At 50.6% G+C, this 23,865-nt stretch overlaps 1 protein-coding gene across 2 annotated transcripts in view; it reads left to right on the forward strand.

The window, feature by feature from the left end:
* Positions 1-2,486: 2,486 nt before the first annotated feature.
* The window catches only part of LOC142915928 (coxsackievirus and adenovirus receptor homolog), a 47,037-nt gene continuing 25,658 nt past the window's right edge, over positions 2,487-23,865 (forward strand). The window contains exons 1-4 of one of the 2 annotated variants that reach the window (XM_076061549.1): positions 2,487-2,596; positions 10,984-11,111; positions 14,938-15,133; positions 22,956-23,108. In XM_076061549.1, the coding sequence (XP_075917664.1) occupies positions 2,506-2,596; positions 10,984-11,111; positions 14,938-15,133; positions 22,956-23,108 (568 nt within the window). In that variant the 5' untranslated portion in view covers positions 2,487-2,505. The remainder of the gene's footprint in view (positions 2,597-10,983; positions 11,112-14,937; positions 15,134-22,955; positions 23,109-23,865) is intronic. The other variant, XM_076061550.1, reaches the window with a different exon arrangement.

The raw sequence follows: 23,865 nt of genomic DNA on the forward strand, positions 1-23,865 counted from the left end.
GTCGTCCCGACAGGTTTGTTCCTTTCACCTGAAGAAGGCCGCTTGCGTTGTGGCCGAAACGTCGCGAGAATTTCATCGTGTTATTTTATTATTTTATTCTCATTCTACGTGGTGGTGACTTTACCGAAAGAACCAGAGAAGGTTGTTCATTTCCCCCGCTGCCGTGTGACCGCTGCCGTGTGACCGTGCGTAGCGTGCTGTACTATGGCGAGTTGAATAAACGTTGGTGATGTTTTTCATACCGACCGTGTGTCTGCAGTAACTCGACGTAGCGTCTCGTTTCAGAGACTGAGCCTCAAGCGAGCGCTCAGCTCCGTCACCGCCTCTTCCCTGTTCACGCTCCTGAATTGAATTTTTTATTTAAAGCTTTCGTGACTGCAGGGATTCATATTCTTGGTTCTTTCGGTAAAGTCACCAGCACGTAGAAGGGAAACAATAAAATAATAAAAATATAAAACAATACAATTAAATCACCACGTTTCGACTGCAACACAAGAAGCAATCATCATCAGGTGTGAAAAACCACGGCAAGAAAATATGATAAAAGTGGCGTTTTTTTTTTCAAATGGTTCTTGCTGTGGTTTTCACACCTGATGATGATTGCTTGTGTTGCTGTCGAAACGTGATTTAATTTTTATAATTTTATTGTTTCCCTTCTACGCGGTGACTTTACTGAAAGAACCATGAATATGAGGTCCTGAATTGGTCTGTGGAAATTCCACATTGCTACTAAAGCACCGTCACCGGTCGCTCCATGCACGACAACCGCTCCCCCTCCCTTCCTCAAACACTCCCCACCCCCACGATGCTCTCGTTGAGACGTAAGAAAGAGCTGCAACGCCAACGTGCCCACGCCTGATTTGTGTTTCCGATTTGCCTTCTAAAGAAACGTCTGGCCGTGTCGTCTTGCACGCCCAGAGAGGGCATCTCGCATTCCCCCTGGGGGTGATGAAGAACGCCCGATGATCTAGAGACACAAACCTGCATCAGGATTTGCGTCGTATTCATAGGCAGCGTTTGATTTTCATATTTACCGAGGGGGGGGGGGGTGGGGGGGTGGTAGTTAGTGGCAGGGGGTTTGTGTAATAATTTAATAAGTACTTGTCGAGTTTGAACAGGAGAATGCGGTGGATTATTTTGCATCGCTCTCTATGCAAGATGCAGCGGAATGGAAGCACAGTTGGGTTCCAGTTTGCTTTGTCCCTCGCGTTCGGAATCGCGGGTCCATTTAATAAAACTTCCACCCCCCCCGCCCCTAACTTGTAAACTACTGAACATACATTGATGAAGGTGTGCAGGTTAGGGGGGGCATTGCCCCCCACCCCACCCCAAAACTCCGCCCGTGGGTGTAGTCCATTGTTGTTGAGGGGTCACGTGAGGAGAGTTGCTTGGTCCACCGGTGACGATGACGGTGATGGTGATGATGACGGTGACGACGGTGATGATGGTGATGATGGTGACGGTGATGATGGTGATGGTAATGATGATGGTGATGATGACGGTGATGATGATGATGGTGATGATGATGATTACGGTGATGATGATGGTGACGGTGGTGATGACAGTGATGGTGATGATGACGGTGATGGTGATGACGGTGATGACGGTGATGATGATGACGGTGATGGTGATGATGATGGTGATGAGGTTGATGGTGATGGTGATGATGACGGTGATGATGGTGACGACGGTGATGATGACGGTGATGGTGGTGATGGTGATGATGGTAATGATGATGACGGTGATGATGGTAATGATGATGTTGACGGTGATGGTGATGATGGTAATGATGATGTTGACGGTGATGGTGATGATGGTAATGATGACGGTGATGATGGTGACGGTGACAGTGACGATGACGGTGGTGATGATGGTGATGATGGTGACGGTGATGATGACGGTGATGGTGATGATGATAACGGTGATGATGGTAATGATGATGTTGACGGTGATGGTGATGATGATGACGATGATGGTGATGATGGTAATGATGACGGTGATGATGGTGAATGACGGTAAGGGTCAAAGATCGGGCAAAAGTCGGCTCGTTGCTTTTGACCTTTAACCTTGCCGAGGTCTTAGGGAAGGGGGAGGGTCCTTGTAAAGAGGAGCGTGGTTGGGGCGGGGGAGTCTACCGGAGCTCCACCCCTCGCCCACGTGACGTGTTGAGAGCGGAGTGGGGGAGAGAGAGAGGGGGTTGGGTGAATGGGGTGAGGGGCGTGGCCGTGGGTGGGTGGGTGGGGGTAGTTTCGTGGGTGGGGGTTGCGTGAGGAGGGGGTGGGGGGTGAATCCACCGGAGCTCCGCCCCTCACCCACGTGACGTGTTGAGAGCGTAGGGGTGGGAGAGAGAGTGGGTTGGGTGAATGGGGTGAGGGGCGTGGGCGTGGGTGGGGGTAGTTTCGTGGGTGGGGGTTGCGTGTGGGGGGGGGTGAATCCACCGGAGCTCCGCCCCTCGCCCACGTGATGCGTGACGTCAGGGCGCGAGAGAGCCGAGGAGAAGACAAGATGGCGGCTATGGCGGTGTCTCGCTCTGCGCTGCTGCTGCCGCTGCTGCTGCCGCTGCTGCTGCTGCAAGTGACTGCGATCGCTATGAGCGGTGAGTCGGCGGCTGTCTCGCTGGTCGTGCCGTCTTATTGGCGAGGCTTTGTGTTTGTGTGTGTGTTTGTTTGGGTAAGTTTGTTCTGTTTTCCCAAGTGCACCTAGCCTGGCACGAGCGGCGTTGATAACGGTGGTGGGCGGGGGCGGTGCGGGCGGTGCGGATCTGTGAGGGGGTGTTCGATGTCTCAAAGTGAACCTAGCCTGGCACACGAGGCTGGTGCGGTAACGGGGAGCGGTGGTGCAGTGGTTAGCGACTGGGTTGAACGTCGCCACTGGGGGGGGGTGGGAGGGAGGGAGACAAAGGCGGCCGGGCGTGGTGCTGTGTCACATGTTGTAGCAGCTGCTGCTGACTCGCTAGCAGCACTTGCCCCTACAGCCTGTTGAAGGCTACACGGGGGAGCTTTGTCTTTCCTGGACACAGTCTCCCTCGCGTGTCAGACCTTCATCATAGGTGACACTTCATAGGTGACACTTCATAGGTGACACTTCATAGGTGACACTTCATAGGTGACACGTCATAGGTGACACTTCATAGGTGACACTTCATAGGTGACACTTCATAGGTTATACTTCATAGGTGACACTTCATAGGTGACACTTCATAGGTTATACTTCATAGGTGACACTTCATAGGTGATACTCATAGGTGACACTTCATAGGTGACACGTCATAGGTGACACTTTATAGGTGACACTTCATAGGTGACACTTCATAGGTGACACTCATAGGTGACGCTTCATAGGTGACACTTCATAGGTGACACTTCATAGGTGACACTTCATAGGTGACACTTCATAGGTGATACCACAGGTGATACTTCATAGGTGATACTTCATAGGTGACACTTCATAGGTGATACTTCATAGGTGACACTTCATAGGTGATACTTCATAGGTGACACTTCATAGGTGATACTTCATAGGTGACACTTCATAGGTGATACTTCATAGGTGATACTTCATAGGTGATACTTCATAGGTGACACTTCATAGTTGACACTTCATAGGTGATACTTCATAGGTGATACTTCATAGGTGACACTTCATAGGTGACACTTCATAGGTGACACTTCATAGGTGATACATCATAGGTGATACTTCATAGGTGACACTTCATAGGTGACACTTCATAGGTGACACTTCATAGGTGACACTTCATAGGTGATACTCATAGGTGACACGTCATAGGTGACACATCATAGGTGACACTTCATAGGTGACACTTCATAGGTGACACTTCATAGGTGACACTTCATAGGTGATACTCATAGGTGACACGTCATAGGTGACACGTCATAGGTGACACTTCATAGGTGACACTTCATAGGTGATACTTCATAGGTTATACTTCATAGGTGACACTTCATAGGTGACACTTCATAGGTTATACTTCATAGGTGACACTTCATAGGTGATACTCATAGGTGACACTTCATAGGTGACACGTCATAGGTGACACTTCATAGGTGACACTTCATAGGTGATACTTCATAGGTGATACTTCATAGGTGACACTTCATAGGTGATACTTCATAGGTGACACTTCATAGGTGACACTTCATAGGTGACACTTCATAGGTGACACTTCATAGGTGATACGCATAGGTGACACGTCATAGGTGACACTTCATAGGTGACACTTCATAGGTGACACTTCATAGGTTATACTTCATAGGTGACACTTCATAGGTGACACTTCATAGGTTATACTTCATAGGTGACACTTCATAGGTGATACTCATAGGTGACAATTCATAGGTGACACGTCATAGGTGACACTTTATAGGTGACACTTCATAGGTGACACTTCATAGGTGACACTCATAGGTGACGCTTCATAGGTGACACTTCATAGGTGACACTTCATAGGTGACACTTCATAGGTGACACTTCATAGGTGATACCACAGGTGATACTTCATAGGTGATACTTCATAGGTGACACTTCATAGGTGATACTTCATAGGTGACACTTCATAGGTGATACTTCATAGGTGACACTTCATAGGTGATACTTCATAGGTGATACTTCATAGGTGATACTTCATAGGTGACACTTCATAGTTGACACTTCATAGGTGATACTTCATAGGTGATACTTCATAGGTGACACTTCATAGGTGACACTTCATAGGTGATACTTCATAGGTGATACTTCATAGGTGACACTTCATAGGTGATACTTCATAGGTGATACTTCATAGGTGACACTTCATAGGTGACAATTCATAGGTGATACATCATAGGTGATACTTCATAGGTGACACTTCATAGGTGACACTTCATAGGTGACACTTCATAGGTGACACTTCATAGGTGATACTCATAGGTGACACGTCATAGGTGACACTTCATAGGTGACACTTCATAGGTGACACTTCATAGGTGACACTTCATAGGTGACACTTCATAGGTGATACTCATAGGTGACACGTCATAGGTGACACTTCATAGGTGACACTTCATAGGTGATACTTCATAGGTGATACTTCATAGGTGACACTTAATAGGTGACACTTCATAGGTTATACTTCATAGGTGACACTTCATAGGTGATACTCATAGGTGACACTTCATAGGTGACACGTCATAGGTGACACTTCATAGGTGACACTTCATAGGTGATACTTCATAGGTGATACTTCATAGGTGACACGTCATAGGTGACACTTTATAGGTGACACTTCATAGGTGACACTTCATAGGTGACACTCATAGGTGACGCTTCATAGGTGACACTTCATAGGTGACACTTCATAGGTGACACTTCATAGGTGATACCACAGGTGATACTTCATAGGTGATACTTCATAGGTGACACTTCATAGGTGATACTTCATAGGTGACACTTCATAGGTGATACTTCATAGGTGATACTTCATAGGTGATACTTCATAGGTGACACTTCATAGGTGACACTTCATAGGTGACACTTCATAGGTGACACTTCATAGGTGATACTCATAGGTGACACGTCATAGGTGACACTTCATAGGTGACACTTCATAGGTGATACTTCATAGGTGATACTTCATAGGTGACACTTAATAGGTGACACTTCATAGGTTATACTTCATAGGTGACACTTCATAGGTGATACTCATAGGTGACACTTCATAGGTGACACGTCATAGGTGACACTTCATAGGTGACACTTCATAGGTGATACTTCATAGGTGATACTTCATAGGTGACACTTCATAGGTGACACTTCATAGGTTATACTTCATAGGTGATACTTCATAGGTGACACTTCATAGGTGACACTTCATAGGTGATACATCATAGGTGATACTTCATAGGTGACACTTCATAGGTGACACTTCATAGGTGACACTTCATAGGTGATACTCATAGGTGACACGTCATAGGTGACACGTCATAGGTGACACTTTATAGGTGACACTTCATAGGTGACACTTCATAGGTGACACTTCATAGGTTATACTTCATAGGTGACACTTCATAGGTGATACTCATAGGTGACACGTCATAGGTGACACGTCATAGGTGACACTTCATAGGTGACACTTCATAGGTGACACTTCATAGGTTATACTTCATAGCTGACACTTCATAGGTGACACTTCATAGGTTATACTTCATAGGTGACACTTCATAGGTGATACTCATAGGTGACACTTCATAGGTGACACGTCATAGGTGACACTTTATAGGTGACACTTCATAGGTGACACTTCATAGGTTATACTTCATAGGTGACACTTCATAGGTGACACTTCATAGTTGATACTTCATAGGTGATACTTCATAGGTGACACTTCATAGGTGACACTTCATAGGTGATACTTCATAGGTGATACTTCATAGGTGACACTTCATAGGTGACACTTCATAGGTGACACTCATAGGTGACGCTTCATAGGTGACACTTCATAGGTGACACTTCATAGGTGACACTTCATAGGTGATACCACAGGTGATACCACAGGTGATACTTCATAGGTGATACTTCATAGGTGACACTTCATAGGTGATACTTCATAGGTGACACTTCATAGGTGATACTTCATAGGTGACACTTCATAGGTGATACTTCATAGGTGACACTTCATAGGTGACACTTCATAGGTGACACTTCATAGGTGACACTTCATAGGTGATACGCATAGGTGACACGTCATAGGTGACACTTCATAGGTGACACTTCATAGGTGACACTTCATAGGTTATACTTCATAGGTGACACTTCATAGGTGACACTTCATAGGTTATACTTCATAGGTGACACTTCATAGGTGATACTCATAGGTGACAATTCATAGGTGACACGTCATAGGTGACACTTTATAGGTGACACTTCATAGGTGACACTTCATAGGTGACACTCATAGGTGACACTTCATAGGTGACACTTCATAGGTGACACTTCATAGGTGACACTTCATAGGTGATACCACAGGTGATACTTCATAGGTGATACTTCATAGGTGACACTTCATAGGTGATACTTCATAGGTGACACTTCATAGGTGATACTTCATAGGTGACACTTCATAGGTGATACTTCATAGGTGATACTTCATAGGTGATACTTCATAGGTGACACTTCATAGTTGACACTTCATAGGTGATACTTCATAGGTGATACTTCATAGGTGACACTTCATAGGTGACACTTCATAGGTGATACTTCATAGGTGATACTTCATAGGTGACACTTCATAGGTGATACTTCATAGGTGATACTTCATAGGTGACACTTCATAGGTGACAATTCATAGGTGATACATCATAGGTGATACTTCATAGGTGACACTTCATAGGTGACACTTCATAGGTGACACTTCATAGGTGACACTTCATAGGTGATACTCATAGGTGACACGTCATAGGTGACACTTCATAGGTGACACTTCATAGGTGACACTTCATAGGTGACACTTCATAGGTGACACTTCATAGGTGATACTCATAGGTGACACGTCATAGGTGACACTTCATAGGTGACACTTCATAGGTGATACTTCATAGGTGATACTTCATAGGTGACACTTAATAGGTGACACTTCATAGGTTATACTTCATAGGTGACACTTCATAGGTGATACTCATAGGTGACACTTCATAGGTGACACGTCATAGGTGACACTTCATAGGTGACACTTCATAGGTGATACTTCATAGGTGATACTTCATAGGTGACACGTCATAGGTGACACTTTATAGGTGACACTTCATAGGTGACACTTCATAGGTGACACTCATAGGTGACGCTTCATAGGTGACACTTCATAGGTGACACTTCATAGGTGACACTTCATAGGTGATACCACAGGTGATACTTCATAGGTGATACTTCATAGGTGACACTTCATAGGTGATACTTCATAGGTGACACTTCATAGGTGATACTTCATAGGTGATACTTCATAGGTGATACTTCATAGGTGACACTTCATAGGTGACACTTCATAGGTGACACTTCATAGGTGACACTTCATAGGTGATACTCATAGGTGACACGTCATAGGTGACACTTCATAGGTGACACTTCATAGGTGATACTTCATAGGTGATACTTCATAGGTGACACTTAATAGGTGACACTTCATAGGTTATACTTCATAGGTGACACTTCATAGGTGATACTCATAGGTGACACTTCATAGGTGACACGTCATAGGTGACACTTCATAGGTGACACTTCATAGGTGATACTTCATAGGTGATACTTCATAGGTGACACTTCATAGGTGACACTTCATAGGTTATACTTCATAGGTGATACTTCATAGGTGACACTTCATAGGTGACACTTCATAGGTGATACATCATAGGTGATACTTCATAGGTGACACTTCATAGGTGACACTTCATAGGTGACACTTCATAGGTGATACTCATAGGTGACACGTCATAGGTGACACGTCATAGGTGACACTTTATAGGTGACACTTCATAGGTGACACTTCATAGGTGACACTTCATAGGTTATACTTCATAGGTGACACTTCATAGGTGATACTCATAGGTGACACGTCATAGGTGACACGTCATAGGTGACACTTCATAGGTGACACTTCATAGGTGACACTTCATAGGTTATACTTCATAGCTGACACTTCATAGGTGACACTTCATAGGTTATACTTCATAGGTGACACTTCATAGGTGATACTCATAGGTGACACTTCATAGGTGACACGTCATAGGTGACACTTTATAGGTGACACTTCATAGGTGACACTTCATAGGTTATACTTCATAGGTGACACTTCATAGGTGACACTTCATAGTTGATACTTCATAGGTGATACTTCATAGGTGACACTTCATAGGTGACACTTCATAGGTGATACTTCATAGGTGATACTTCATAGGTGACACTTCATAGGTGACACTTCATAGGTGACACTCATAGGTGACGCTTCATAGGTGACACTTCATAGGTGACACTTCATAGGTGACACTTCATAGGTGATACCACAGGTGATACCACAGGTGATACTTCATAGGTGATACTTCATAGGTGACACTTCATAGGTGATACTTCATAGGTGACACTTCATAGGTGATACTTCATAGGTGACACTTCATAGGTGATACTTCATAGGTGACACTTCATAGGTGATACTTCATAGGTGATACTTCATAGGTGATACTTCATAGTTGACACTTCATAGGTTATACTTCATAGGTGATACTTCATAGGTGACACTTCATAGGTGACACTTCATAGGTGATACTTCATAGGTGACACTTCATAGGTGACACTTCATAGGTGATACTTCATAGGTGATACTTCATAGGTGACACTTCATAGGTGACACTTCATAGGTGATACTTCATAGGTGACACTTGATAGGTGACACTTCATAGGTGACACTCATAGGTGACGCTTCATAGGTGATACTCATAGGTGACACTTCATAGGTGACACTTCATAGGTGACACTTCATAGGTGACACTTCATAGGTGACACTCATAGGTGACACTTCATAGGTGACGCTTCATAGGTGACATTTCATAGGTGACACTTCATAGGTGACACTTCATAGGTGACGCTTCATAGGTGATACTCATAGGTGCCACTTCATAGGTGACGCTTCATAGGTGACACTTCATAGGTGACACTTCATAGGTGACACTTCATAGGTGACACTTCATAGGTGATACTTCAATGTGTGATGTCCACTTCCGCGGGTTCCGTTCCCAGTGAACCACAGAGAGTCACTTGAAGAAGCAGGCAGCTCAGAGGCAGCTCTGTGATGTCCACTTCCGCGGGTTCCGTTCCCAGTGAACCACAGAGAGTCACTTGAAGAAGCAGGAAGCTCAGAGGCAGCTCTGTGTTGTTCATGGCCACCGCGAGGAGGGAGCTTTCGCAACGAGAGTCTAGCCACCACCACCACAACAACAATCTGCTTTTAACGTTTAGTTTTTTTGTCCTTCCCCCGCACTTCCGATTCGCACGGTTGGCTACGTTACGGTTGTGCGAAAGAAGTTCAGCGTGCATATAGACGTACCCCTCCGCCCAGGAGTGGGTCACCTTAGCTGATTTTGTTTCAAGCGGGTGAAAACGCAAGAGGCCACGATAAAATCTTATCGGTCCCCGTGTAATTCTCTGGGTATGGGTCTCTGTGTGAGTCTGCGGGTATCTGTGTGAGTCTACGTGTCTCTGAGTCTACGGGTCTCTGTGTGAGTCTACGGTTCTCTGTATGAATCTACGGGTATCTGTGTAAAGTCTATGGCTCTCTGTGAGTCTTTGGGTCTCCGTGTGAGTCTATGGGTCTCTGTGTGAGTCTACGGGCATCTGTGTGAGTCTACGGGTCTCTGTGTGAGTCTACGGGTCTCTGTGTGAGTCTACGGGTGTCTGTGTGAGTCTACGGGTCTCTGAGTGAGTCTACGGGTCTCTGTGTGAGTCTACGGGTCTCTGTGTGAGTCTACGGGTCTCTGTGTGAGTCTATGGGTCTATGTGTGAGTCTACGGGTCTCTGTGTGAGTCTACGGGTCTCTGTGTGAGTCTACGGGTATCTGTGTGAGTCGACGGGTGTCTGTGTGAGTCTATGGGTATATGTGTGAGTCTACGGGTATCTGTGTAAAGTCTATGGGTCTCTGTGAGTCTATGGGTCTCCGTGTGAGTCTACAGGTCTCTGTGTAAGTCTACGGGTGTCTGTGTGAGTCTACGGGTGTCTGTGTGAGTCTACGGGTATTTGTGTGAGTCTATGGGTCTCTGTGTGAGTCTATGGGTATATGTGTGAGTCTACGGGTATCTGTGTAAAGTCTATGGGTCTCTGTGAGTCTATGGGTCTCCGTATGAGTCTACAGGTCTCTGTGTGAGTCTACGGGTCTCTGTGTGAGTCTACTTGAAGATATTACTTCACAACCGTGTCACCACCACCACCCCCTTTCCCCCCTCTTTGCAGCCGTCTCGTGGATGGAGAAAGTGCAGGGGGAGACGGTGGTGCTGGGCTGCACCTGGACGGGCGACCCCACGGACACCGAGGTCCTGGACGTGGAGTGGTTCCTGCAGATGCCCTCTACGAACATCTACGTGAGGAAGAGAGAGGGATACAGAGACGCACATCGCTACTCAGAGATGCCTGTAGCTTCTACTCAGAGACGCCCGTAGCTCCTACTCAGAGACGCCCGTAGCTCCTACTCAGAGACGCCTGTAGCTCCTACTCAGAGACGCCCGTAGCTCCTACTCAGAGACGCCTGTAGCTCCTGCTCAGAGACGCCCGTAGCTCCTACTCAGAGACGCCCGTAGCTCCTACTCAGAGACGCCCGTAGCTCCTACTCAGAGACGCCTGTAGCTCCTACACAGAGACGCCCATAGCTCCTACTCAGAGACGCCTGTAGCTCCTACTCAGAGACGCCTGTAGCTCCTACTCAGAGACGCCCGTAGCTCCTACTCAGAGACGCCCGTAGCTCCTACTCAGAGACGCCCTTAGCTCCTACTCAGAGACGCCTGTAGCTCGTACTCAGAGATGCCTGTAGCTCCTACTCAAAGACGCCTGTAGCTCCTACTCAGAGCATCCCGTAGCTCCTACGCAGAGACTCCCTTGGGCTCCTATTCAGAGACGCCCGTAGCTCCTACTCAGAGACGCCCGTAGCTCCTACTCAGAGACGCCCATCGGACACGCAGAGACGCCTGTAGCTCCTACTCAGAGACTCCCTTGGGCTCCTACTCAGAGACGCCCGTAGCTCCTACGTAGAAGTCCGCAGGCTCCTACACAGGCACCAGCAGGCTCCTACACAGGCACCAGCAGGCTCCTACACAGGCACCAGCAGGCTCCTACACAGACACCAGTAGGCTCCTACACAGACACCAGCAGGCTCCTACACAGACACCAGCAGGCTCCTACACAGACACCAGCAGGCTCCTACACACACACCAGCAGGCTCCTACACAGACACCAGCAGGCTCCTACACAGGCACCAACAGGCTCCTACACACGCACCAGCAGGCTCCTACACAGACACCAACAGGCTCCTACACAGGCACCAACAGGCTCCTACACAGGCACCAGCAGGCTCCTACACAGGCACCAGCAGGCTCCTACACACACACACCAGCAGGCTCCTACACAGACACCAGCAGGCTCCTACACAGGCACCAACAGGCTCCTACACAGGCACCAGCAGGCTCCTACACAGGCACCAGCAGGCTCCTACACACACACCAGCAGGCTCCTACACAGGCACCAGCAGGCTCCTACACACACACCAGCAGGCTCCTACACAGACACCAGCAGGCTCCTACACAGGCACCAACAGGCTCCTACACACACACCAGCAGGATCCTACACAGACACCAGCAGGCTCCTACACAGACACCAGCAGGCTCCTACACACACACCAGCAGGCTCCTACACAGGCACCAGCAGGCTCCTACACAGACACCAGCAGGCTCCTACACAGGCGCCCGTAGGATCCTACACAGAAGCCGCCCCCACAGGCTCCTACACAGGCACCAGCAGGCTCCTACACAGAAGCCGCCCCCACAGGCTCCTACACAGAAGCCGCCCCCACAGGCTCCTACACAGAAGCCGCCCCCACAGGCTCCTACACAGAAGCCGCCCTCACAGGCTCGTACAGAATCAGAATTCACCTTCTTGGTTCTTTCGGTAAAGTCACCGCCACATAGACTGGAAATAAAATAATGAAATAAAATAATAATAATGCGATTCTCACGACGTTTCGGCCACAACACAAGTGGGCCTTCTTCAGGTGAAGAAACAGGGCTATCAAGAAGACGGAACTTGAATGAACGCTGTCAGGCAAGGACCGCGTCTTTTGAAGCTGTGTGGGCGAAGTTGAATTAGCATGTTACCAGCCTCACCTCCGGAGAGGGAGGTGGGATGGTAACATGCTAATTCAACTCTGCCCACACATATTCTTAGCTCTTTTGGTAAAGTCACGTTGAAGGGCAACAATAAAATAATAAAATATATTAAAATAATAAAATATATAAAACAATAAAAAATTATTGTTTTATATATTTTATTATTTTATTGTTTCCCTTCAACGTGACTTTACCGAAAGAGCTAACAATATGAATCACTGCAGTCACGAAAGCTTTAAATCAAAATTCCGCCCACACAGCTTCAAAAGACGTGGTCCTTGCTTAACAGCGTTCATTCAAGCTCCGTCTTCTTGATAGCCCTGTTTCTTCACCTGAAGAAGGCCACTTGTGTTGTGGCCGAAACGTCGTGAGAATTGCATTATTACTTGACTTCATTATTTTATTTCCAGTCTACGTGGCGGTGACTTTACCGAAAGAACCAAGAATGTGAATCCCTGCAGTCACGAAAGCTTTAAATCGAAACAGAATCGGAATATGTATATACACTGCAGGAGGAATCCGATGAGCTGTAAAGCTCTTTGTTCACAGATGGGGTGGGTCAGAACGTTCCAACAACAAACGGCTACAAGAACACGTGTCAGGAGTGCAACGTATAGGAAAACAAATCAATTGAACAGTATAAAAATAAATGTAAATTTAAACCTGGTAAAGCCCACTGAACTATTAGGGTCTTATTCTTGGTTCTTTCGGTAAAGTCACCGCCACGTAGAAGGGAAACAATAAAATAATAAAAATATAAAACAATAAAATTCTCACGACGTTTCGACTGCAACACAAGAAGCAATCATCGTCAGGTGTGAAAACCACAGCAAGAACAATTTGAATAAAAATGGCGGGTTTTTTTTAACGTCAGCACCACGGAGAGCGATTTGGAAGTTTGTTCAGATGGACGAGTCCATCTATGTTCGGAAAAGAGGAGGGGGGAGACGAAAATAATGGATGCGGTCTGAAAGTCACCGTAAGCGTGAACAATCAATCAAGACCCGAAATGGTTTAGCAAATCCTTCCAACGATTGCTAAGCCCAGAATCCATCTCCTCGGTTGAAATTGTCTCCGTGTTTGTATATGCGGATAGCCTCATGAACGAATCTCTCTTGGTAACCGTAATCGTGAACAATCAATTAAGACCCCAAATGGTTTATCAAATCCTTCCAACGATTGCTAAGCCCAGAATCCATCTCCTCGGTTGAAATTGTCTCCGTGTTTGTACGTGCGGATAGCCTCATGAACGAAACTCTCTTGGTAACCGTAAGCGTGAACAATCAATTAAGACCCGAAATGGTTTATCAAATCCTTCCAACGATTGCTAAGCCCAGAATCCATCTTCTCGGTTGAAATTGTCTCCGTGTTTGTATATGCGGATAGCCTCATGAACGAATCTCTCTTGGTAACCGTAAGCGTGAACAATCAATTAAGACCCCAAATGGTTTATCAAATCCTTCCAACGATTGCTAAGCCCAGAATCCATCTCCTCGGTTGAAATTGTCTCCGTGTTTGTACGTGCGGATAGCCTCATGAACGAATCTCTCTTGGTAACCGTAAGGGTGAACAAGCAATTAAGACCCCAAATGGTTGATCAAATCCTTCCAATGATTGCTAAGCCCAGAATCCATCTCCTCGGTTGAAATTGTCTCCGTGTTTGTACGTGCGGATAGCCTCATGAACGAATCTCTCTTGGTAACTGTAAGCGTGAACAATCAATTAAGACCCCAAATGGTTTGTCAAATCCTTCCAACGATTGCTAAGCCCAGAATCCATCTCCTCGGTTGAAATTGTCTCCGTGTAGGTACGTGCGGATAGCCTCATGAACGAATCTCTCTTGGTAACCGTAAGCGTGAACAATCAATTAAGACCCCAAATGGTTAGTCAAATCCTTCCGACGATTGCTAAGCCCAGAATCCATCTCCTCGGTTGAAATTGTCTCCGTGTAGGTACGTGCGGATAGCCTCACGGCGGCGGCGGTGGCGATGGCGGAGCCCTTTTTGTCCGTCCCCCACCCCCCTGCCCTCAGGTTGCCACGTTCGCCGGGGGCGAGGGGCACATCTACCCGGACTTCGCGTCCCGCGTGCGATTCGCCCGCAACGCGACGCGGAGGGACGCGTCGCTGCAGATCGCCGGGCTGCGGGCGAGCGACGCCGGCGTCTACACGTGCAAGGTGAAGTTCGGCACTTTCATCAAGCTAGAGACCATCAGGCTCACCGTGCTGGGTAACGAACGCACGCACGCGCACACGCACGTACGCACACGCAGGTACGCACGTACACACACGTACACGCACGCACACACACGTACACACACGCATGCACGTACACACGTATACGCACGCACACGCACGTACACACATGCACGCACACGCACGCACACGCACGTACACACGTACACGCACGCACACGCACGTACACACACGCACGCACACGCACGCACGCACGTACACACGTACACGCACATGCACGTACACACACGCACGCACGCGCACATGCACGCACGCACACACACGTACACACACGTACACGCACGCACGTACACACACGCACGCACACACACGCACGTACATGCACGCACGCACGCACGTACAACAACAACAACCGCCATTCGCCACTAAGTGGCGGTGACGTCACCACGACGCTTGTGCCAGGCTATGTGCACCCTGAGGCCACGTGAAGTGTCGAACGCCCGCTGGCAGGAGGTCACGGGGCAGACCCAGGTGCCACGGGTCGACTGACTGTGGCAACCTGCTGTGCTTTAGCCACCCGGCGCTCCGCTCGTTGTTGTGAGCGTCGCTCCTCCGCCCTCCGTTGTTGTTGGAGGGTGACTGCCTCCAACTGCCCAGTAGCGTCCTTCACGAGCCTCCTCCACAGAGGCCGATCTTGACACCGCTGGTACCAGTCATCGGCAAGTCCACTCAGCTCCACGTCCTCCTGTACCACATCACTCCATCTCTTCTCTAGCCCGTGCCGTGCCCGCGTAGCCCCCTCAATCCGGCCAAACAAAAGCTGTTTCGGCATGCGGTGGCTGGGCATGCGGGCTACATGACCCAGCCATCGCAGCCTTCCCCGCCGGAGGAGCTCACCGATGGGACCTTGCCCAGATCTTTCAAGGATTTGTGAGCTCCTCACACAATCCATTCTGGTTAAACCCAGGATGGATCGAAGGCAGGCCAGCATAAATGTTTCTAACCGGCGAAGATGTTCCATTAGGGGGGTCCACGTTTCGCAAGCGTAGAGAAGGGAGGGAATGACCGTGGCCGAGAAGACCTGAAGCTTAGTGCGGAGCGACAGACCAGGTAGCTTCCACACAGCGTTACGCAACCGATGAAAAGATATTGCCGCTCGACTGATTCGGAGTGAGACCTCTGCTGTTAAACTGGAGCCAGTCATAAGCACACTGCCCAGGTATGGGAAACTCTCCACTCTCTCCACAACTGCCCCATCACCGATTGGGAGTTTTGGGGGCGGAGTGTCCGATGGTACAAAATACCCAGGCAGGTGCTTAGTTTTGGTGGGGCTGATGGTAAGGCCCCACCTCTTAGTGGCACGCTCCAGTCTCAGCAGCAGCGTTTCCAACTCCTCCTCTGAATGAGCAGTTATTACCAAATCATCAGCATACATAACATGGTTGAGCAATAGGGAGCCATCCCTTGACCGCACCCGGGCGTCGATCAGCCTCCCATTATATCTGTACCATATGGAGATTCCCCCGGTACAGCTATTGAAGGCTTCACGAACTACGTGGTCAAAGTAGATGTTAAATAATGTGGGAGCCAGAGGACATCCCTGTCACACCCCAAGGTTAACAGGGAATGGCTCTGACTCCCGGCCACGTAGTTTTACCCGGGCCCGCTCACCATCATGAAGGTCCTTAATGATCGTGAGCAGAGGGTCAGGTACTCCAAAAGCACGAAGAACAACCCAGAGCCCAGGCCTACTGATGGTATCATAGGCCTTGACCAGGTCAATAAAGCAGAGATGTAGGTCTTGTTGGAATTCCCTACACCTCTGCTGTAGCAGACGGACAGAAAATATGGCATCTGTGCAGGACCGCCCTTTCCTGAAACCGCATTGGGGCTCCGCAAGCCTCTCCTCAGCATGCCTGGCAAGGCGATGTTGAATAATCCTTGCCAGGACCTTTCCCGGCACACTGAGGAGTGAGATGCCCCTGTAGTTGTTACAGTCTGTGCGGTCCCCCTTCTTAAAAAGGGGGACCACCAGGGCATCCTTCCAATCCTGCGGAACCCATCCAGTGGTCCAGACTGTTGTTATGATGTCATATAGGGCAGTCTGTGCACAAACGCCGCCCTCCCTCAGCATTTCGCTTGGGACATCATCTCTGCCCGCTGCCTTTTCTGGTCTCAGACTCCGGATCGCCTTCAGTACTTCCTCAACAGATGGCACCTCAGCCAGCCACTCACAGGGGGTGACTTCTTCCAATATTTGAGGCACCGCAGCCTCAGCAGGGTCATCCTCACTTTGTGCCACGATGTTTTCCTGGCTGAGGGATTTTCCCTCCCCCAGGACCTCACAGAAATGCTCAGAAAACCTGCAAACCTGTTTCTGGGGGTCGGAGATTGGGTCACCGTTTTTTCCCCTAATGATGGTAATAGGTGTGGCGCTGCAAATTACTTTTTTGATGGAGTTAAATAGAGATTTGTGATCACGGGCCACTGAGGCAGACTCAATCTCCTCAGCAACCCGCGACTACCACCCATCCTTGCAGCGCCTCACGGCTCTCCGAACCTCCGAGCGAAGGCTGCGGTAAGCCTCCACATTCTCTGACGTGGGATTCTGTAGCCGATGACAGTGGGCCTGTCGCTTTTTCTCAACCATCCTGAACACCTCCTCTGTCAGCCAGGGTCTATGGGGAGGTCTGGACCGCGTACCCAAAGCAGCCATTGCAGCTGCATGAGTCACAGTCCTAAACCTCGCCCATTTACCCTCGACATCAGGAGGAGTGGAGGACGATGCCAATCCCAGCCGCAAGCGATGATGAAATTCTCGCTTGCAACTTTCATCAGATAACTGAGACCAGGCCACTTTAGGTTGGAATGGGGTCCTGGGTATACACCCACCACCGGAGTGGAAGAATGGCAGGCACATCTTACAGATGACTAGTCGATGGTCAGAGGGCAGATCAGCTCCACGGTAGGTCCTGGTGTCAAGGACATGGGCTCGCATCCGCTGGTCCGTCACTATGTAGTCCAGCAGATGTTCTTGCTTGGACCCGGCATGCATCCATGATGTTGTGTGGATGCGCCGATGCCGGAACAGCGTGTTGGTAATTACAAGCCCATGGGCTGCACAAACATCTAGCAGCCTCCTACCGTTGTTATTGAGCTGATCTGGCCCATGCCCTCCAATCACTCCAGACCAGGTGCCAGTATCATGACCAACTCGGGAATTGAAGTCACCCAACATGATAACTCTATCCCGAGGGGCCACTTTAGCCAGCACCTGTGACAGGAGGTCATAGAAGGCATCTGACTCATCGGCTTTGCCTGCATCCCTCCACGGATGTTCATCTTTGGTGGGGGCATAAGTAACAACGACCACCATTCCTCGCCTCCGGTTGATGGGAAGGCGAGCCCAAAGTAGCCTGGGACTTACAGCTTCTCACACCTCACCGCTACGCTCCCACGCCCCCTCATTCTTTTGTTCAAAAGAAGAGCCACACCCTGTTGTTTGGCAGTCTGCTGCCCCGAGTAGAGGACGGTCCACCCCTCATGGTGGCAGGAGCCAGAGCCGGTCCACCGGACCTCCTGAATGCCACACAGATCCAGGCGGTACCGTTCCAGCTCCCGACAGAGGAGTGGCAGCCTCTCCTCCGCAGTGAGCGTTCGAACATTCCACGTGGCCACCCGTAGTGGCTTTTCGTTGTTTCTGGAGGAGCCCCGAGGGTAGATATTCAATCTCCTGGCTCCGCCAATTGGGGTTTGGCCAGGAGACGTCATAGACGCCTGGCCCCCCGGGGCCTCCGGCACAAGCTTATTAGTTACATATTTCAGTTTAACTCGTGGTTTAGTGGTAATTAATTGAAGGTGGAGGGGTTACCAGCCCCTCGCACCCGTACACACACGTACACACACGCACGTACACACACACACGTACACGCGCGCACACGCACGTACACGCACGTGCACGCACGCACACACATGCACGTACACGCATGTACACGCACGCACGCACATGCACGCACGCACACGCACGTACACACACGTACACACATGCACGTACACACACGCACGTACACGCACTTGCACGCACGTACGCACGTACACGCACACATGTAGACATACGTACACGCACGTACACGCACGTACGTGCACGCACGCACACACACGTGTGCGTGCGTGTACGTGTGGGTCTCTGTGGGTCTGGGTGTCTGTGGGTGTCTACGAGTGTACGTGTGCACGTTGAACTTGTTTCGCGCCGTAAAGTAGCCAACCGTGCTGTGGGTCTCTGTGTCTGTGGGTCTCTGTGTCTGTGGGTCTCTGTGGGTCTCTGTGTCTGCGGGTCTCTGTGGGTCTCTGTGAGTCTCTGTGAGTGTCTCTGTGTCTGTGGGTCTCTGTGGGTCTCTGTGGGTCTCTGTGTCTGCGGGTCTCTGTGGGTCTCTGTGGGTCTCTGTGTCTGCGGGTCTCTGTGGGTCTCTGTGGGTCTCTGTGGGTCTCTGTGGGTCTCTGTGTCTGTGGGTCTCTGTGGGTCTCTGTGGGTCTCTGTGAGTGTCTCTGTGAGTCTCTGTGGGTCTCTGTGGGTCTCTGTGGGTGTCTCTGTGTCTGTGGGTCTCTGTGAGTGTCTCTGTGTCTGCGGGTCTCTGTGGGTCTCTGTGAGTCTCTGTGGGTCTCTGTGGGTCTCTGTGGGTCTTTGTGGGTGTCTCTGTGTCTGCGAGTCTCTATGGGTCTCTGTGGGTCTCTGTGGGTCTCTGTGGGTTTCTCTGTGTCTGTGGGTCTCTGTGGGTCTCTGTGGGTGTCTCTGTGTCTGCGGGTGTCTGTGGGTCTCTGTGGGTCTCTGTGGGTCTCTGTGAGTGTCTCTGTGTCTGCGGGTCTCTGTGAGTCTCTGTGGGTCTCTCTGGGTCTCTGTGTCTGTGGGTCTCTGGGTCTCTGTGAGTGTCTCTGTGTCTGCGGGTCTCTGTGGGTCTGGGTGTCTGTGGGTCTCTGTGGGTCTCTGTGGGTCTGGGTGTCTGTGGGTCTCTGTGGGTCTCTATGGGTGTCTCTGTGTCTACACGTCTGTGTGGTTCTCTGTGAGTCTCTGTGGGTCTCTGCGGGTCTCTGTGGGTCTCTGTGGGTGTCTCTGTGTCTGCGGGTCTCTGTGGGTCTCTGTGAGTCTCTGTGTCTGCGGGTCTCTGTGGGTCTGGGCGTCTGTGGGTCTCTGTGGGTCTCTGGGTGTCTGTGGGTCTCTGTGGGTCTCTGTGGGTCTGGGTGTCTGTGGGTCTCTGTGGGTCTCTGTGGGTCTCTATGTCTGCGGGTCTCTGGGTCTCTGTGAGTCTCTGTGGGTCTCTGTGTCTGCGGGTCTTTGTGGGTCTCTGTTGGTCTGGGTGTCTGTGGGTCTCTGTGGGTGTCTCTGTGTCTGTGGGTCTCTGTGGGTCTGGGTGTCTGTGGGTCTCTGCAGGTGTCTCTGTGTCTGCGGGTCTCTGGGTCTTTGTGGGTGTCTGTGGGTCTCTGTGAGTCTCTGTGAGTGTCTCTGTGTCTGTGGGTCTCTGTGAGTCTCTGTGAGTGTCTCTGTGTCTGCGGGTCTCTGTGGGTCTCTGTGGATCTCTGTGTCTGTGGGTCTCTGGGTCTCTGTGAGTGTCTCTGTGTCTGCGGGTCTCTGTGGGTCTGGGTGTCTGTGGGTCTCTGTGGGTCTCTGTGGGTCTGGGTGTCTGTGGGTCTCTGTGCGTCTCTATGGGTGTCTCTGTGTCTGCACGTCTCTGTGGGTCTCTGTGAGTCTCTGTGGGTGTCTCTGTGTCTGCGGGTCTCTGTGGGTCTCTGTGAGTCTCTGTGTCTGCGGGTCTCTGTGGGTCTGGGCGTCTCTGTGGGTCTCTGTGGGTCTGGGTGTCTGTGGGTCTCTGTGGGTTTCTGTGGGTCTGGGTGTCTGTGGGTCTCTGTGGGTCTCTGTGGGTCTCTGTGTCTGCGGGTCTCTGGGTCTCTGTGAGTCTCTGTGGGTCTCTGTGGGTGTCTCTGTGTCTGCGGGTCTCTGTGGGTCTCTGTGGGTCTGGGTGTCTGTGGGTCTCTGTGGGTGTCTCTGTGTCTGTGGGTCTCTGTGGGTCTGGGTGTCTGTGGGTCTCTGCAGGTCTCTGTGGGTGTCTCTGTGTCTGCGGGTCTCTGGGTCTCTGTGGGTGTCTGTGTGTCTGCGGGTCTCTGGGTCTCTGTGGGTGTCTCTGTGTCTGCAGGTCTCTGTGGGTCTCTGTGGGTCTCTGTGAGTGTCTCTGTGTCTGCGGGTCTCTGTGAGTCTCTGTGGGTCTCTCTGGGTCTCTGTGTCTGTGGGTCTCTGGGTCTCTGTGAGTGTCTCTGTGTCTGCGGGTCTCTGTGGGTCTCTGTGAGTCTCTGTGTCTGCGGGTCTCTGTGGGTCTGGGCGTCTGTGGGTCTCTGTGGGTCTCTGGGTGTCTGTGGGTCTCTGTGGGTCTCTGTGGGTCTGGTTGTCTGTGGGTCTCTGTGGGTCTCTGTGGGTCTCTGTGTCTGCGGGTCTCTGTGGGTCTGGGCGTCTGTGGGTCTCTGTGGGTCTCTGGGTGTCTGTGGGTCTCTGTGGGTCTGGGTGTCTGTGGGTCTCTGTGGGTCTCTGTGGGTCTCTGTGTCTGCGGGTCTCTGGGTCTCTGTGAGTCTCTGTGGGTCTCTGTGTCTGCGGGTCTCTGTGGGTCTCTGTTGGTCTGGGTGTCTGTGGGTCTCTGTGGGTGTCTCTGTGTCTGTGGGTCTCTGTGGGTCTGGGTGTCTGCGGGTCTCTGTGGGTCTGGGTGTCTGTGGGTCTCTGTGGGTCTCTGTGGGTCTGGGTGTCTGTGGGTCTCTGTGAGTCTCTGTGAGTGTCTCTGTGGGTCTCTGTGGGTCTCTGTGAGTTTCTGTGAGTGTCTCTGTGTCTGCGGGTCTCTGTGGGTCTCTGTGGGTCTCTGTGGGTCTCTGTGTCTGTGGGTCTCTGGGTCTCTGTGAGTGTCTCTGTGTCTGCGGGTCTCTGTGGGTCTGGGTGTCTGTGGGTCTCTGTGGGTCTCTGTGGGTCTGGGTGTCTGTGGGTCTCTGTGGGTCTCTATGGGTGTCTCTGTGTCTGCACGTCTCTGTGGGTCTCTGTGAGTCTCTGTGGGTGTCTCTGTGTCTGCGGGTCTCTGTGGGTCTCTGTGAGTCTTTGTGTCTGCGGGTCTCTGTGGGTCTGGGCGTCTGTGGGTCTCTGTGGGTCTCTGTGGGTCTGGGTGTCTGTGGGTCTCTGTGGGTCTGGGTGTCTGTGGGTCTCTGTGGGTCTCTGTGGGTCTCTGTGTCTGCGGGTCTCTGGGTCTCTGTGAGTCTCTGTGGGTCTCTGTGGGTGTCTCTGTGTCTGCGGGTCTCTGTGGGTCTCTGTGGGTCTGGGTGTCTGTGGGTCTCTGTGGGTGTCTCTGTGTCTGTGGGTCTCTGTGGGTCTGGGTGTCTGTGGGTCTCTGTGAGTCTCTGTGAGTGTCTCTGTGTCTCTGTGTCTGTGGGTCTGTGTGAGTCTCTGTGAGTGTCTCTGTGTCTGCGGGTCTCTGTGGGTCTCTGTGAGTCTCTGTGGGTCTCTGTGGGTCTCTGTGGGTGTCTCTGTGGGTCTCTGTGAGTGTCTCTGTGTCTGTGGGTCTCTGTGGGTGTCTGTGGGTCTCTGTGAGTCTCTCTGGGTCTCTGTGAGTGTCTCTGTGGGTCTCTGTGGGTGTCTCTGTGTCTGCGGCTCTCTGTGGGTGCCCGTGGGTGTCTGGGTGCCCGTGGGTGTCTACGAGTGTTACGTGCGCACGTTGATCTTGTTTCGTCACGTGGCCACAGGCGCCAAACGGAGCGCAACAGAGAGGACTTGGGCCTGTTGTGAGCCCTTTCTCCTGCTGCCCCACCCCCACCCCCCACTGTCCCACCTGGCACAGTGAAGCCGTCCCAGCCCAGCTGCGTGGTGAACGGTTCGCTGCAGCAGGGCGAGGAGCTGTCGCTGCAGTGCCTGTCCACGGAGGGGACGTCGCCCATCAGATATCGGTGGAGCAAGGCCGGCGGGGAGGAGGGTCCCTCACCGTCCGTGCTGGGTGGGTGGCACCTCAGACGGCGCGAGGAACGTGACGAGGACGATGACGACGATGACGACGATGACGACGATGATGACGATGATGACTATGATGATGATGATGAGACCCACAGACTCAACACACATAGAGACCCATAGACTCACCACACAGAGACCCATAGACTCACCACACAGAGAGTCCCACAGACTCACCACACAGAGACCCATAGACTCACCACACACAGAGACCCATAGACTCACCACACACAGAGACCCACAGACTCACCACACACAGAGACTCATAGACTCACCACACACAGAGACCCATAGACTCACCACACACAGAGACCCATAGACTCACCACACACAGAGACCCATAGACTCACCACACACAGAGACCCATAGACTCACCACACACAGAGACCCATAGTCTCACCACACACAGAGACCCATAGACTCACCACACACAGAGACCCATAGACTCACCACACACAGAGACTCATAGAATCAGCACACAGAGACTCATAGACTCATCACCACACAGAGACTCATAGACTCAGCACACACAGATACTCATAGACTCACCACACAGAGACCCATAGACTCACCACACAGAGACCCATAGACTCACGACACAGAGCCCCATAGACTCACCACACAGAGACCCACAGACTCACCACACAGAGACCCATAGACTCACCACACAGAGACCCACAGACTCACCACACACAGAGACCCACAGACTCACCACACAGAGACCCATAGACTCACCACACAGA

Source organism: Petromyzon marinus, unplaced genomic scaffold, assembly GCF_048934315.1.
Source record: "Petromyzon marinus isolate PM22_M1 ecotype Great Lakes invasive population unplaced genomic scaffold, UKy_Petmar_22M1.pri1.0 PM_G_Scaffold_37, whole genome shotgun sequence".
NCBI lineage: Eukaryota > Metazoa > Chordata > Hyperoartia > Petromyzontiformes > Petromyzontidae > Petromyzon > Petromyzon marinus.